The sequence below is a fragment of the Bufo bufo genome, chromosome 2, assembly GCF_905171765.1.
Source record: "Bufo bufo chromosome 2, aBufBuf1.1, whole genome shotgun sequence".
In the NCBI taxonomy this organism is placed as follows: Eukaryota; Metazoa; Chordata; class Amphibia; order Anura; family Bufonidae; genus Bufo; species Bufo bufo.
In genome coordinates this window covers 195729751-195746944 of record NC_053390.1, presented here as the reverse complement: position 1 = coordinate 195746944, position 17194 = coordinate 195729751, and the positions used below count along the sequence as shown (strand labels likewise).

At 46.3% G+C, this 17194-nt stretch overlaps 1 protein-coding gene across 4 annotated transcripts in view; it reads right to left on the bottom strand.

The window, feature by feature from the left end:
* Window positions 1-10220: 10220 nt before the first annotated feature.
* The window catches only part of P2RX6 (purinergic receptor P2X 6), a 98621-nt gene continuing 91647 nt past the window's right edge, over window positions 10221-17194 (bottom strand). For 3 of the 4 annotated variants that reach the window (XM_040416001.1, XM_040416002.1, XM_040416000.1), the window contains 2 exons: window positions 12106-12183; window positions 10221-10480 (listed from right to left, as the gene is read on the bottom strand). In XM_040416001.1, the coding sequence (XP_040271935.1) occupies window positions 10415-10480; window positions 12106-12183 (144 nt within the window). In that variant the 3' untranslated portion in view covers window positions 10221-10414. Of the gene's footprint in view, window positions 10481-11085; window positions 11194-12105; window positions 12184-17194 lie in introns of all 4 variants that reach the window. The other variant, XR_005776137.1, reaches the window with a different exon arrangement.

Genomic DNA, 17194 nt, shown 5'->3' with positions numbered 1-17194 from the left:
CGGAAGAATAGTTGGCTCGTCATAAAAGCAGAGCAGCCGCATAGCGCTATAGGCTGCCATGAGTGGGCGGGGCCAAATAGTGTGGGCGGGGCCTTCTCTGAGCTCCGGGCCCCCCAGTGCCGCGGGCCCCATAGCAATGGCGTGGTCTGCCTCTATGGGCGGTACGCCACTGCCACCCCGCAGGTTATCATACGCTGCTAAAACACATGAAATACAGGAGCCAACATCCTGGGAAGACTTAGAAACTTTGCCGAGAAGGGAAGCCGATCAGTGGAGAAAAGCAGCTGAAAAAGAAATAAAATCACTTCAAGAAAATAAAACGTAGTCACTAACAGAACTCACTACTGGTCGCAAAACCATCGGAAGTAAATGGACATGCAAGAACAAGGAGTTATCGACATCCAGTACTGCCCATCAGAGGAGATGACTGCAGACACACTCACCAAACCTTTGCCAAGGGAACATCATTGTTTTCTACAAAAGAAACTGAATGTCGTATAATTATGCACATGCCGTTGAGAAGGGGTGTTGGGGATGCAACAGCATGTACCATGTACAGTATTGTGTATTAATATCACTTGACCAGTAGATGGCACTGAACACTAAAGTTACCAGTTGTGTATATCTGTAAAACTTGTCTCTTTTCCTCTCTTCACAACCAAGATGTCTGCTGTTATAGTTTGCTGAAATGTTCTGTATATTTGCAACTTAATCCGCACAAGTAAACCAAGTTCTGCCTCATCACAAGTTACTAGTGTCTTCGGTAATACATAACCAACATAAACAAGGTGGATACCCAGATAACAGTAGAATTATACAGGTTATTCACCCCAATTTGAGAATTAAGGCCTAATAGAATTGTTTAAGATCGATACCCCAGTAACAGTAGAATTATACAGGTTAACAAATTAACTGGGAATGTGTCAGCCGTTCAACAAGATGGACACGGCGATATATTAGGCCTGTTTCACTCTTGCGTAACAGGGCCGATGCCACCCATAAGCAGAGTAGGCCACCGCGTAGAGCACCACTCTTGCTGGGGGCACCGGCGCTCTGGAGTCTGTCCGACAGTGGCGTTGCGAGGTGGGTGCGGCGGGTGCGGGCCGCACCGGGTGACATGAGTCTGATGGGGTATCACCCGCCGGACCCAAGTTCCCAACACCACTAGCACCTGCCCCCTTGTACTTGTGTCGCTGATCTGATCCTGTCCTTACCGGCTGCGCGGGCGTGGAGTTCAGTCACTTTGGCGCGCAATCCAGCGAGACCCGTGACCTCCCGAGGTGGGTCTCGCGGGATCACGAGCCACAGGACAGGATTGCGCGGCGAAGACACTGAACTTAACTGAACTCATGCTCGCGCAGCCGGCAAGCATAGACTGTACAGGATCAGCGAGACAAGCACGGGGGGGGGGGGGGGGGGTCCATATTACATAATGGAGGGCAATCTGGGGGCAAAATTAACTTGTGTGGGAGCAAAATTACTTAGTGGGGGGCAAATTACATAATAGAGGGCAGTGTGGGGGCAAACAACATAATGTGGGGCAGTGTGGGGGCAAATTAATGTGAGGCAGTGTGGGGGGCAAATTACATAATGTGGGGCAGTGTGGGGAGCAAATTACTTAATATGGGGCCATGTGGGGGCAAATTACATAATGTGAGGCAGTGTGGGGGGCAAATTACTTAATGTGGGGCAGTGTGGGGGCAAAGTACATAATGTGGGGCAGTGTGGGGGCAAATTACTTAATATAGGGTCATGTGGGGGGCAAATTACATAATGTGAGGCAGTGTGGGGGGCAAATTACTTAATGTGAGGCAGTGTGGGGGGCAAATTACTTAATATGGGGCCATGTGGGGGGCAAATTACATAATGTGAGAGTGTGGGGGGCAAATTACTTAATATGGGGCCATGTGGGGGGCAAATTACATAATGTGGGGCAGTGTGGGGGCAAATTACTTAATATGGGGCCATGTGGGGAGCAAATTACTTAATGTGGGGCAGTGTGAGGGCAAAGTACATAATGTGAGGCAGTGTGGGGGGCAAATTACTTAATATGGGGCAGTGTGGGAGCAAATTACATAATGTGGGGCAGTGTGGGGGGCAAATTACTTAATATGGGGCCATGTGGGGGCAAATTACTTAATGTAGGGCAGTGTGGGGGCAAATAACATAATGTGGGGCAGTGTGGGGGCAAATTACATAATGTGAGGCAGTGTGGGGGGCAAATTACTTAATGTGGGGCAGTGTGGGGGCAAAGTACATAATGTGAGGCAGTGTGGGGGCAAATTACATCATGTGAGGCAGTGTGGGGGGCAAATTACATAATGTGAGGCAGTGTGGGGGGCAAATTACATAATGTGGGCCAGTGTGGGGGGCAAATTACATAATGTGGGCCAGTGTGGGGGGCAAATTACATAATGTGAGGCAGTGTGGGGGGCACATTACTTAATGTGGGGCAGTGTAGGGGGGAAATCACATAATGTGGGGCAGTGTGGGGGCAAATTACACAATGTGAGGCAGTGTGGGGGCAAATTACATAATGTGGGGCATTGTGGGGGGCAAATTACATAATGTGAGGCAGTGTGGGGGGCAAATTACTTAATGTGGGGCAGTGTGGGGGGCAAATTACTTAATGTGGGGCAGTGTGGGGGCATGTTACTTAATGTGGGGCAGTGTAGGCGGAAAATTACATAATGTGAGGCAGTGTGGGGGCAAATTACTTAATGTGCGGCAGTGTAGCGGTCAGTATTACTAATGAGGGCATTCTAGAAGGGAATTACTATTGGTGGGACTATGAGGGGCACTATTACGATGGGGGCACTATTATTTCTTCAGGATAGTATTTGTGGTATTGGGGCTGGGGCACAGTGAACAGCAGGATAAGGCTTATTGCACACGACAGTATATTTTCACGGTCCGCAAAACGGGGTCCCGTTTTTCCGTGATCCGTGACCGTTTTTTCGTCCGTGGGTCTTCCTTGATTTTTGGAGGATCCTCGGACATGAAAAAAAAGTCGTTTTGGTGTCCGCCTGGCCGTGCGGAGCCAAACGGATCCGTCCTGAATTACAATGCAAGTCAATGGGGACGGATCCGTTTGACGTTGACACAATATGGTGCCATTTCAAACGTATCCGTCCCCATTGACTTTCAATGTAAAGTCTGGAGTCCCTTTTATACCATCGGATCGGAGTTTTCTCCAATCCGATGGTATATTTTAACTTGAAGCGTCCCCATCACCATGGGAATGCCTCTATGTTAGAATATACTGTCGGATATGAGTTAGATCGTGAAACCTCATTTCCGACAGTATATTCTAACACAGAGGCGTTCCCATGGTGATGGGGACGCTTCTAGTTAGAATATACTACAAACTGTGTACATGACTGCCCCCTGCTGCCTAGCAGTATCCGATCTCTTACAGGGGGCCGTGATCAGCACAATTAACCCCTCAGGTGCCGCACCTAAAGGGGTTAATTGTACTATCATATCCCCCTGTAAGAGATCAGGGCTGCCAGGCAGCAGGGGGCAGACCCCCCCCCTCCCCAGTTTGAATATCATTGGTGGCCAGTGCGGCCCCCCCCTTCCTCCCTCTATTGTAATAATTTGTTGGTGGCACAGTGTGCGCCCCCCCCCCCTTCCTCCCTCTATTGTAATAAATCGTTGGTGGCACAGTGTGCGCCCCCTCCCCTTCCTCCCTCTATTGTAATAAATCGTTGGTGGCACAGTGTGCGCCCCCCATCGGCCCCCCCTCCCTCTATAGCATTAACAACATTGGTGGCCAGTGTGCAGCCTCCCATCCCCCCCCCCCCCCCCCCCCCGATCATTGGTGGCAGCGGGTTACTAGCAATAGTACAATAGTAAAAGATTCATACTTACCTGGGAGCTGCGATTTTCGTGTCCGGCCGGGAGCTCCTCCTACTGGTAAGTGACAGTTCATTTAGCAATGCGCCGCACAGACCCTGTCACTTACCAGTAGGTGGAGCTCCCGGCCGGACACGAACATCGCAGCAGCAGCCAGCAGCAGGTAAGTATGAATCTTCTACTATTGTACTATTGCTAAGTAACCATGGCAACCAGGACTGTAGTAGCGTCCTGGTTGCCATGGTTACCGATCGGAGCCCCAGCGATTAAACTGGGACTCCGATCGGAACTCCGCTGCCACCAGTGATGGGGGGGGGGGGGGGGAGATGGGAGGCCGCACACTGGCTAACAATGTTGTTAATGCTATAGAGGGAGGGGGGGCCGATGGAGGGCGCACACTGTGCCACCAACGAATGATTACAATAGAGGGAGGGAGGGGGGGGGGGGCGCACACTGTGCCACCAACGAATAATTACAATAGAGGGAGGGGGGGGGCCGCACTGGCCACCAACCTATTATTACAATAGAGGGGGGGGGTCGCACTGGCCACCAATGATATTCAAACTGGGGAGGGGGGGGGGGGGTCTGCCCCCTGCTGCCTGGCAGCCCTGATCTCTTACAGGGGGATATGATAGTACAATTAACCCATTCAGGTGCCGCACCTGAAGGGGTTAATTGTGCTGATCACGGCCCCCTGTAAGAGATCGGGTGCTGCCAGGCAGCAGGGGGCAGTCTTGTACACAGTTTGTAGTGTATTCTAACTAGAAGCGTCCCCATCACCATGGGAACGCTTCTGTGTTAGAATATACTGTCGGTTCTGAGTTTTCACGAAGTGAAAACTCAGCTATGAAAAAGCTTTTATGCAGACGGATCTTCGGATCCGTCTGTATAAAAAGTAACCTACGGCCACGGATCACGGACACGGATGCCAATCTTGTGTGCATCCGTGTTCTTTCACGGACCCATTGACTTGAATGGGTCCGTGAACCGTTGGCCGTGAAAAAAATAGGACAGGTCATATTTTTTTCACGGCCAGGAAACACGGATCTCGGATGCGGCTGCAAAACGGTGCATTTTCCGTTTTTTCCACGGACCCATTGAAAGTCATGGGGTCCGCGAAAAAAAAAGGAAAACGGCACAACGGCCACGGGTGCACACAACGGTCGTGTGAAAGAGGCCTAACACTGTGGGGACTCCTGGTTGGGGGAGGATAATAGAAAAGTGAGGACACTAAGATGTCTGTGTGTCACACTCTGCAGAGACGAGGCGGCTGAGAGAAGTGTCCGGACCGAATAGAGAAAATGATGACAGAGAAGATGTACATTGGAGGAGACGTCACCTTGAGGCCCTGGATGTGAGATGTACGTGCTGCTGTATAGCAAGTACAGGAAAATGTGGGGGAACTTAGAGAATTGGGCTATATTCATCGGGGCTTTATATATAGTGTATTTATGTATGTGTACCATGTATATGGTGTATTTATGTGTATGTGTGTTGGATTATATATGGTGTATGTGTCGTGACGCAGCGCGTCCGCCGTTGAGTAGGGAACCTGTTCTTACTGTTCTACCTATTCTATACTGTTTTAATATTTCTATTTATATTGTAATTTTTAAGTTATGTTTGGAAATCTTGTTGGCACTTGATATATGTGCAATGCTGCTATTTTATGTTTTGCATATGAAAAAATGTTTACAATTAAAATGTTTTAATTAAATGGTCTATTTTACTATTTTTATCATTAAGGGCTCTTTCACACCTGCGTTATTGTCTTCCGGCATAGAGTTCCGTCGTCGGGGCTCTATGCCGGAAGAATCCTGATCAGGATTATCCTAATGCATTCTGAATGGAGAGTAATCCGTTCAGGATGCATCAGGATGTCTTCAGTTCCGGTACGGAACGTTTGTTGGCCGGAGAAAATACCGCAGCATGCTGCGCTTTTTGCTCCGGCCAAAAATCCGGAACACTTGCCGCAAGGCCGGATCCGGAATTAATGCCCATTGGAAGGCATTGATCCGGATCCGGCCTTAAGCTAAACGTCGTTTCGGCGCATTGCCGGAGCCGACATTTAGCTTTTTCAGAGTGGTTACCATGGCTGCCGGGACGCTAAAGTCCTGACAGCCATGGTAAGTGTAGTGGGGAGCGGGGGAGCAGTGTACTTACCGTCCGTGCGGCTCCCCGGGCGCTCCAGAGTGACGTCAGGGCGCCCCAAGCGCATGGATCACGTGATCCATGTGATCACGTCATCCATGCGCATGGGGCGCTCTGACGTCATTCTGGAGCGCCCCGGGAGCCGCACGGACTGTAAGTATACCGCTCCCCCGCTCCCCGCTCCTACTATGGCAACCAGGACTTTAATAGCGTCCTGGGTGCCATAGTAACACTGAAAGCATTTGGAAGACGGTTCCGTCTTCAAATGCTTTCAGTACACTTGCGTTGTTACGGATCCGGCAGGCACCTCCGGCAACGGAAGTGCATGCCGGATCCCAACAACGCAAGTGTGAAAGAGGCCTTAGTCGAAAGGCAGATTGGGGGAGGGGGGATTGTAATGGGACTGCTGTAGAATATCTAAAATTAGCTGGTCAAGTAAAATGTTACATGCAACAATCATTAAGGGTGCTTGCATGGTTGGAGGATGAATTGGTGGGCAGTCGCACGGACCCGAAAAAACGCATGCTGATCTTGTGAATTGAGCCCACTTCACTCCTGGGACCCGCAGCGGTAAAACCATTGTGATACCACATAATGAAAGAAGAAAAATAGAACCCGCGCTGACTTGTTAGGTAGTTGTGTAGATTCAGATATTGCCGCAATGTATGGAAATTATTCCAATACCCAGTATCTACTAACTAAATATTCGCTAACTCCTCGATTCGAATACAGCAGAATCTATGTATCAATAGTTTATGGCAGATGAGAATCCAGTAATTCAAATACAGTGTGTGCATAAGAATAAGCGCTGGACACTTACTGGTATGTGCACTGCCGGGCACGCTTGATGCTGCAGATGGATTTGCGTGTTGCTGGCTGCAATTCTCCTGTTGGTGTCTCAGCCGATCCTGTCTTCTGCTCACCTCGTGGTACGCGCGTAGCTCCGGCCGGTAGCTCGCCCGCGCACAGGGAAGCGATATTTACTCGTCGTCCTGGAAACCTTTCGTGTGACGTCACACCCGAAGCTACGGAAGCTTCTAGGGTCCACAATACCTCCGACACGTTTCGTAATAAGCGTATTCCTTCCTCAGGGATCCCTGATATCGGCAATATCTGAATCTACACAACTACCTAACAAGTCAGCACGGGTTCTATTTTTCTTCTTTCATTATTAGGTTTTTCCCTATCTATTGGGGTGTTTTTTGCAATTAACCCCATATTGAAACCCTGCAGCGACGCAGCCCGCACATAGTTTTATATTGTGTGAGCTTATTTCCCCTATTTTAGACGGCAGCGCGAGTATCTCTTTTTTGTTTACCTACTTATACATTGTGAACCCACGGTTTGGAACTTTTGTGACTTTTCACTAGAGATGGGTTGTTGATCCAAGGAGTTATTCTGATTGCCTGATTGAAGTCGGAAAGGAATTTTTTCCCCCTGAAGTGGGGAAAATTGGCTTGTACCTTACTGGGGTTTTTTCGCCTTCCTCTGGATCAACTTGCAGGATAACAGGCCAAACTGGATGGACAAATGTCTTTTTTCGGCCTTATTTACTGTGTTACTATGTAAATAGGTGGCCGATAAAAAATGGGCGGATCAAAGCGCGTGGTCAATAGGTGGAGTCAAGGGGTCAGAAAAATTAGCTTTTGCCTAGGGTGGCAAAAATCATTGCACCAGAGAGGATCTCAAAACCAGGCCAAAATGGATCCGTTTTTTCCCCCATTCATTGTCCAGTCCATTTTGCTGCATTTTTTGACCAGACACAAAACCGCTGCAAGCTGTGGTTTTGTGTCCGGTCTGCGAACCGGAACAAACCGGATCCAATATGAATCAATGTAAGTCATTGGTGCTGGATCCCTTTCTTTTGTTAGCTAAAAATCTGTTTAGATTTAATGCAACCGGATCTGGCCGAAACTTATCCGGATGTATTAACTGGCATGGATCTGCCGGAAGTAACAATGCAAGTTAGAAACAGGTGTTAGGCCTCTTTCACATGGGCGTTGCGGGAAAAGGTGCGGGTGCGTTGCGGGAACACCCGCGATTTTTCCGCGCGAGTGCAAAACATTGTAATGCGTTTTGCACTCGCGTGAGAAAAATCACGCATGTTTGGTACCCACAGAAGTTCGGGCTTGGGTTAGGTGTTCTGTAGATTGTATTATTTTCCCTTATAACATGGTTATAAGGGAAAATAATAGCATTCTGAATACAGAATGCATAGTAGGTGATCAATTGAGGGTTAAAAAAAAATAAAAAAATTAACTCACCTTCTCCTCTTGTTCGTGTAGTTCCCGGTCTATTCTTTACTTCTCAAAAGATGAACTATCGGCTAGGACCTGTGGTGACGTCAGATCACATGCTCCAATCACATCGTCCATCACCACGGTGATGTACCATGTGATTGGAGCATGTGATCTGACGTCACCACAGGTCCTAGCCGATAGTTCATCTTTTGAGAAGTAAAGAATAGACCGGGAGCTACGCGAACAAGAGGAGAAGGTGAGTTAATTTTTAACCCTCAATTGATCACCTACTATGCATTCTGTATTCAGAATGCTATTATTTTCCCTTATAACCATGTTATAAGGGAAAATAATACTGTTTATAGACTGTCACCTAGCAACCATGCGTGAAAATCGCACCGCATCCGCACTTGCTTTCACGTGATGCGTGAAAATCACCGCTCGTGTGTGGGAATGTGGTAGCAGTCTAGCAAGATGCATATACACTCAACCTGCACTGTGCCACTGTCCCTGCTGTCTCCCTATGCTCTCCCTACAGTCTCTAAAAACTCTCCCCTACGATCTCACTGCACTCTCCCTATCCAATATTCTTCTATTGATAGCTTTCTGCAACACTGTCCCTAGCGCAAAAGTGTTTGTCACGTCCCCACTATCCCTACCTACTTGCACGGTCACCCTAGGCCAGTGGTGGGAAACCTATGGCATGGGTGCCAGAGGCAGCACTTAGAGCCCTCTCTATGGGCACCCGCACCCTGGAAACGGTTCTCCACCACTGCCCTAGGCAGTGACTCCACAACTGTGCGACAGTCCCTATACTGCAATACGTGTGGGGGTGTAACGTAGTCACAATATCAAATCCAGAAATCCAAAGCCAAAGGAGTCATCAATAGAGCAAGAGAACAGCAGGGGGAGCCAGAGGACAAGACATTTACCAGAACCTGCGCATGGTGCAGGTGCCAGCCTTTTATGCAGAGAAGAGAGCAGCTCACGACGACGTGTCTGCACGCTGAGTGGAGCTTCCAGCAAGGCATGCCGCCATTCTGGAGCCCCGATGCACCACATTATTGGCCCCGGGCTCCGACATCAGAAAAGGCTGCCCAGCAGCTTTGATTCCCTGGATGCTGCTGCCGCAAAGAGGCAGCCGTGCCCGGGGGAACCGTGACAACGTGGCATCTCCATCAAAAGGCACTCAATACAGTCAGCAGCCACTGGGTAGTGTCATAGTACATTTCCAGGAGGAAAGCAGAGGAATGGCACAACACAGAGTTCTAAGAAAAAATGCTCCATATTTATTTTATCTCTACAGACTGACACAGAAAATGTGAAAATCATATTAACACTGTACAGTAGCGTGTGCTTTCATACTAGTTAACTTTTATACTTACATGGAGAAAACAAGCAGGCAATTATGGGGAACGAACCATTAGCTCCTGATAATTGCCTATTCATTAGAGGAGGTGAAAGTCGTATTTACATGTAGTGATCACCTCTCCTGTATGGGGGAATCACTTCACCCCATACAGATTCATTGTTTCTAGGCAGAAGATCCCTGTTTACACAGATTATCTGCTGCCCAGAAACTATGATTACGGTGTCTGTATCAACAATGGGACATTGAACAGCTAAGGGTACTTTCACACTAGCCCCGTCATAGGGGCTCAATACCGCAAAAGAACTGATCAGTTTTTTAATCCCCATGCATTCTGAATGGAGAGAAATCCGTTCAGAATGCATCAGGATGTCTTCAGTTCAGTCACTGAACGGCGTTTTGGACAGAGGAAATTCAGTTGCCGGAATGCCGGATCAGGCATTAATTTACATTGAAATGTATTAGTGCCGGATCCGGCATTAAAAATACTGCAATGCCGAATCCATCCTTCCTGTATGCGCATGCGCAGACCGGTAAAAATGTGGAAAAAAATATATAACGGATCCGTTTCTCCGGATGATATCCAGAGAGATGGATCCGAGCTTGCAATGCATTTGTAAGACGGACGTTCCTAGGAATGCTCCTTCCCGATAATTGCCCCGATTGTCCAGCACATGTAAAGGGGACTTTAGGCAACATGGTTTTAAAAAAGAAATACTTTATCCCAGCACAATGGAAGATTATCTTGTGCATTTATACTAATAAAGAAAGCCTCAGAAAATGTTCCTGGTCATCTTCAGTCTACGTTTATATTTTCTAATGGATATGGTTCTGCAGCTTCTTGTCTCTTTGGTGGTTTAGCCTAAATGAAGATACAATATAAAACACAAAATGAATACAATTTTCAGAATAAAACAAGTTTGTTTCAATCAAGTGTGACCACCACAGGACTGAGCAGTATCTTTTACAGTATCATATTAGGTTATTGCCATGATACGATTATTGTTATTAGTAATAATAATATTATCCACCTAGCCTAGACATCTGACCCATGCAGTCCATGAATAGAATCAGGGACAATGAAGTCTGATAAAGGATTGTTCTTAGAGAAGCACTGACAAAGCCTCCATCAGTGTTCTTCATGGGCCAATAGTGTTCCGTCCATGTCAGTGGGCTGTGGGGCACTTTCAGTTACTAGGGCGAGATGAGACCACCAATTCTACACTAAATTGTTTCTTCTGCCACTAGGGTGAGATGACCACATATTGGTTTACCGTAGCCAATGAGAGCTGTATAAACCCAGTGCAGTGAGCTCCCTCCGATGGTGGCAGCAGGTAACAGAATTTTATTTTGCAACTCTATGTCTGTGTGAAGGAGAGCAGGGGATTTGGAACACTGTGTGAGAAAACAGAGCATGGATCTCTATAAACATTTATTAAAATGAAATGATAGGTGTAATTAACTCACGCCAATCCCTTAACCACCAAGATGCCAATCATGAATAAATTCCTGAGTACTCTATGTTGAGGCATTTTGCCCTCTCCACTGCTGGCACCAACAAACTTGAAATCCCTCCTATAAAAATCATTTGATCACTTCTATAAATCAAATGTCCGAATGACTGATCAACCAAGGATTAGCCAGTCTTTTGTTATGTGCATTGAAAGTTTAATACAACAGAACTCAAACATAATGTCCTAAAATATGTACACATACACCCTATGGGGGCCAGTCTATTTTTAAGATGGGACAGTTTATTCCAATTAGATTAAGTTATCCTCTATCCACTGGATAGAGGATAACTATTAGATCGGTGGGGGTTCTACCGCTGTGACCCTGACTATCACGAGAACAGGGGCTCCGTACCCCCTTCAGCCCCCCTGAAATGAATAGAGTGGCTGGTCACGCATGTGTGTGGACGCTCCATTAATTTCTATGGTTCCGAAGTTCCGGAGAGAGGCCGCACGCATGCTCGACTGGATGCTCCGTTTATTTCATGGGGGCAGCAGAGGCGGCAGTTCTTGTGATTTGATGGGGGTCCCAGCAGTAGGACCTCCCACTGATCTAATAGTTAATCCTGTGGTTAACAATCTAACCGGAATACCCCTTTAACAGAAGATCTTATAAATATCGAATTCAAATATCCATTAATGATGTGATGGCCAGACAGCCATAATGTGACCAAAGATGCAAGGTATCCCAGTTTTCAGACTGATTGTTCATGACTTGCACACCATTATGTGGGATCATACCACAAGAATTATTATTATTTATTTTTATTATTGTAACTTGCTACCAGTTCAAAATACAGATGTCCATTTTTGCAGCAATTGGAGGTAACCTGCAGCTTATCTAAGGATTGCGGGCATGTTGAAATTCATGCTTGATTCTTGTATATGATATCTGACCCTAAACACTTGGAATGCACCATACACATTAGATTATCAGTGACATTAATCAAGCAGCATAGTATGACTTTTTACCTACCTCTTCATACTTGCAATACCAATAGAAGTCAGCCTTGCTGTTCAAATATAAGAGAATCAGGTCACATAGAAGTGTAATCTACCACAAAAAAAAGAAATAATACAATATCAATGAAATGAAAGCGATGATAAAAAAAAATACATTGCTTACACAAAGTGTGTCAAAACTAAATAAAATATAAAGAAATGGCAGTCTGCGGTTGGTGTCATACATAGATTTTTTATTTTTTTTGGCATTTATAGGTTTTTGGTGCTTTTTTATTTTGCTGGTGTTTTTTTCCAGCATTTTTAGGCAAAACGCTAGGTCTAAATGGTTGTAACTTAGGCTAGGTCTACACGACGACATTTGTCGCGACAATTTTTATAATGGTAGTCTATGGTGTCGCACTGCGACATGCTGCGACTGCGACACGACAGTCGCAAAAAAACCATTCAAGATGGATTTTTCTGCGACTGTCGCTGTCGCATGTCGCAGTGCGGCACCATAGACTACCATTATAAAAATTGTCGCGCAACATTGACACATGTTGCAGTGTAGTTGTGCCCTATGTGTTGCGCTACTTATTGTCGCGCGACACATGTCATCGTGTAGACCTAGCCTAAGGCTACTTTTACACTTGCATTTGTAATTCTGGTATTGAGATCAGGCAGAGGATCTCAATACCACAATGAAATAGATCCGTTTGCAATCAAAACGGAAAAAAATTGATCCGTCACTACATACATTGAAAGTCAATGGGTGATGGATACGGTTCCTAAAAAAACGCATCCGTCACCATTGACTTACATTGTTTTCAGTGCCAGACCAGTCCAAAACGCAATGCTGCCGGAACAAAAGACATCCTGATGCATCCTGAACAGATCTCTTTCCATTCAGAATGCATAGGGACAAAACCGCATCTCAATACCGGAAAACAACAACGCAAGTGTGAAAGTAGCCTTAGATTATGGGGAAAATTAAATGCAGGATAAACAGGTCTTTTTTTAAAGTGGCATTTTTTCACCCTTGATGTGCGTTTTGAAATCAATGGTATTTTTTTCAAATCGCTGCATGCTCTGAATCTGGCACTTTTCTCTCATAGACCTACATTGTTGTTTCTTTTTTTTTCAAAATAACGCATTATGTGTTTGTCATCTTTTAATAGAGTTTCTGCATGGCATTTTTTACCATTCTTTTTTCCCCATATAATTCTTCAGAGAAAGTGACATCACTAGGAGTAAGTACTTTCCTTTAAAGAGAACCTGTCATCAACTTTATGCTGACCTCACTGAGGGCAGCATAAATTAGTGACAGAAATGCTAATGTCAGCGGTGTGTCACTCATGAGCTAAAAGTAAGTGGTTGCCGAGAACCAGCATCATAATCATTGAAGCCCAGGCCTTGTGTCATGTTACATGATATTATTTTTATTATGTACTGTCTCTTTAATGCCTATCTAGTTTGTCTCTTGTGGCATTCCTTAGTTTGCATGCTGCTCTGTCTCCTCCCCCTCTTTGCTGCATCAGTCATTTTAATGCTGTAACTCATCTGACCTGTGTCTATTCTCTATACCTGCATGGAAGAATCGTTCTTTTACCTGTTGTAACTTGCATTCTACGGATCATACGACGAATAAACATCGCCAGATCTTCTTTCATGTGAGTTGTGACTGAGTAAGCTATCTGGAAAGGTGATTTGGGATGAATAATCTCTTCAGGGCAATGAGCTCCATGTGCTACTGAAAACCACATTCATAGCCTTTGCAGCCGATTCAGAATAGTAAAAGAACGTATCCAGCAGCCTGCACAGAGATAACTGCGTCACAGGACAGATCATAGTGAAGTGTAACTGTGTGTATGGCATGAGAATTCTGCATACAACCCCAGCACAGCTTGTTACAGCTCCTCACAGTATACAGACACTCTTCACTGCTACAGTCAAGCCTGTGTACTGCAGGCCATCATGAGTGGAAAGGGCTCAGTGTGTGATGAAACACCACAGCATGCTTCACACAGAGAAAGTCAGGATGAGGACCCAGAGTTCACTGCATCGACCAAACGCTCTGTGAAACCCACTTGGAAGGTTAAAGAGAACTATGAATCCATGAGAACTGAACTAGCAACCAGTTTGAAGCAGATTTGGGATAAAATCCTCACCCACATTGATGTGATTTCATGTCCCAGCCATGAGGTACTGCAACTAGAGGGCGCCATAAAGCATCTCTCTGCTTCATACGAACTGTACCAGACTACAAGCAACAAATATAAAACTATTCTGCAAAGCATCAACACTGAGGAGTCCTTAGAGCAACTTAACAATGCCCAGCTTCTTAATGAGGAAAGAGAAAACTTTATCCAGCGAACTAAAGCAAAGGCAGAAGCAAAATTAATGCTGCCACAGGACACTGTATCTCACAAATCTGTATCCACCAGACGTTCTAAAGGTTCCTCTAGATCCCGAAGTTCAAGGCACTCAACGCTTAGTGAACAGCTAATGAATGCCCGCGCCGAAGCAGAGGCTATCAAGGTACGGGCCGCATATGCAAAAAAGAGAGCAGACATGGAGGCCGAGGTTGCAGTAATGGAAGCCGAGGCAGCGCATCAAAAGGCAGCAATAGAAGCTCAAACGGCACGTCAAAGGGCAGCAATTGAAGCTTTAAAGGAACAGAGCAACTACGAGGCAGCTGCAGCAAAACTAAAGGTTTTGGAACAAGCTATCGGTGCAGATGAAAATGCTAGCGAAAGGGTCAGCGTCAAGGCAGATGTAGAAGATCCTTCTGAACGCACTAAGAACTATGTTCTAAACCACAGCAGTGAACACTCAATTACCTCCACGTTTCACGGCAACGCAAGGACTTCACCACATCATCAGGTAAAAGCCGTTCCAGCCACTTCCTACATGCAAACCCACCCCAGTGCAGCTCCCGACTGTCATGCTGATCCCGCATATGTCACAAAACGGCACACTAATCCGCAAGCAAGTCGCCAGCCTCCTGCTAACAGTACTGTTCCAGACCTTCACCCAACAATTCAGCTGAATGCCCTTGCTGCACCATATCTTCCCACGTCTCTTTGCAACGATACCATAAACAATGCAATCCACAACAATCAACCAGCAACCTCCTATGTAAAGTCAGAGGCAACCGATACAACAGAGGTAGTAAAGTACTTACTTCGACATGAGCTCGCCAAGTCAGGCCTAGTAAACTTCGACGACCATCCTGAAAATTATAGAAGCTGGAAAGCCGCTTTCAAAACTACATTAGACGGTATCGGTTTTACTGCCGATCGTGAGCTGGATCTGCTGATCGGGTTGCTTGGCCCACAGTCAACAGAACGTGTCAAGAGCCTCAGGTCAGTTTACATCGACAATCCAACTGCAGGTCTCACCGCAGCATGGGAGCGTCTAGAACAGACTTACGGTAGTCCTGAAGCCATAGAGAATGCATTGCTCAAACGATTGGAAAATTTCCCAAGGATATCTGGTAAGGACAATATAGAGTTCCAGAGACTCAGCGACCTTCTTCTCGAAGTCCAGCTTGCCAAAACTGACCCTAAGCTACCTGGCCTCAGTTACCTGGACACTGCTCGAGGAGTTAACCCTATCGTTTGCAAGCTTCCGCATGGCCTACAAGAAAAGTGGATCCAAGTTGGGTCATCATACAAACGGGAAAACAAGGTTTCCTTTCCCCCGTTCTCCTACTTCTGCAATTTCGTCAGGAACATTGCTGACACCAAGAACGATCCTAGTTTTGCATTCAGCGAGTTCAATACTCCCTCACCTAAAGGTGACAACCTACATACTAGCTACAGGAACCGCAGAGGTCCCGTGTCCGTTAGGAAGACAGACATTATTCCCACTCCTGCCCCAAACAAGAGCGGCAAGATCGAAAACCCAAACCGATTATGTCCCATCCACAAGAAGCCTCATCCCCTCAAAAAATGTATCGGTTTCAGAAAGAAGCCCCTACAAGAACGAAAGGAACTCCTAAAGACTTTTGGGGTATGTTATAGATGCTGTGCTTCCACCGATCACTTTGCCAAGGAATGTAAAACTCCTATCAAGTGCATAGAGTGCGGTTCCGAGGACCATGTGCAAGCACTCCATCCCCTTGAGTCCAATCCTTCACAACATGCAGACCTTCCTCCTGGGCAGAACCACAGCGGGAAGAGTACAGATCACGTACCTAATTCCACCATGGTATTTTCTTCGTGCACTGAAGTCTGTGGGGAAGACCACTGTGACAAATCTTGCGCTAAAATATGCCTAGTGAATATTCATCACAAGGATCAGCCAGAAAAGACTTTAAGGGTGTATGCTATCTTAGACGATCAGAGCAATCGATCGCTTGCACGATCCGAACTGTTCGATCTATTTTGCACAAAAGGAGAGGTTCACCCTTACACCTTAGGCACTTGTAGTGGAACTACAGAGGTTTTTGGAAGAAGGGCTCATGGATTTATTGTGTCCTCCCTAGAAAATAACCTACAATTACCCTTACCTACACTTGTAGAGTGTAACCAGATACCAGCCAACAAAGAAGAAATACCTACACCAGAAGTTGCCTTCTACCACCCTCATCTAAGGTCAATAGCCAGTGAAATCCCACCACTTGACAAAGATGCTAAAATCCTTCTTCTGCTGGGAAGAGATATTCTAAGGATCCACAAGGTACACAGGCAGGTCAGCGGACCTCCAGAGGCCCCATTCGCCCAGTACCTGGACTTAGGCTGGGTCATCATAGGCAACGTCTGTATAGGCAAAATGAAAAGGCCTACTAACATTTCTTCATTCAAGACAAATGTATTGCCAAATGGTCGTAATACTCACTTTGAGCCATGCCCACATCACTACTGGGTGAAGGAGAAGGTAACTAGCTGCAAGTTGCAACATCGCAACACAAACCTTTCCCGCACCTACGATGACAGCTTTGGTTCTACAGTTTTCAATGTAAGCAGTGAAGACGACAAGTTGGCTCCTTCGGCAGAAGACAAAGAATTCCTTAAAGTAATGGACAATGAGTTCTTTCAGGAAGATTCCAATAGCTGGGTAGCACCCCTACCCTTTCGCCTCCCGAGAGAGAAGCTACCAAACAATCTACATCAAGCAGT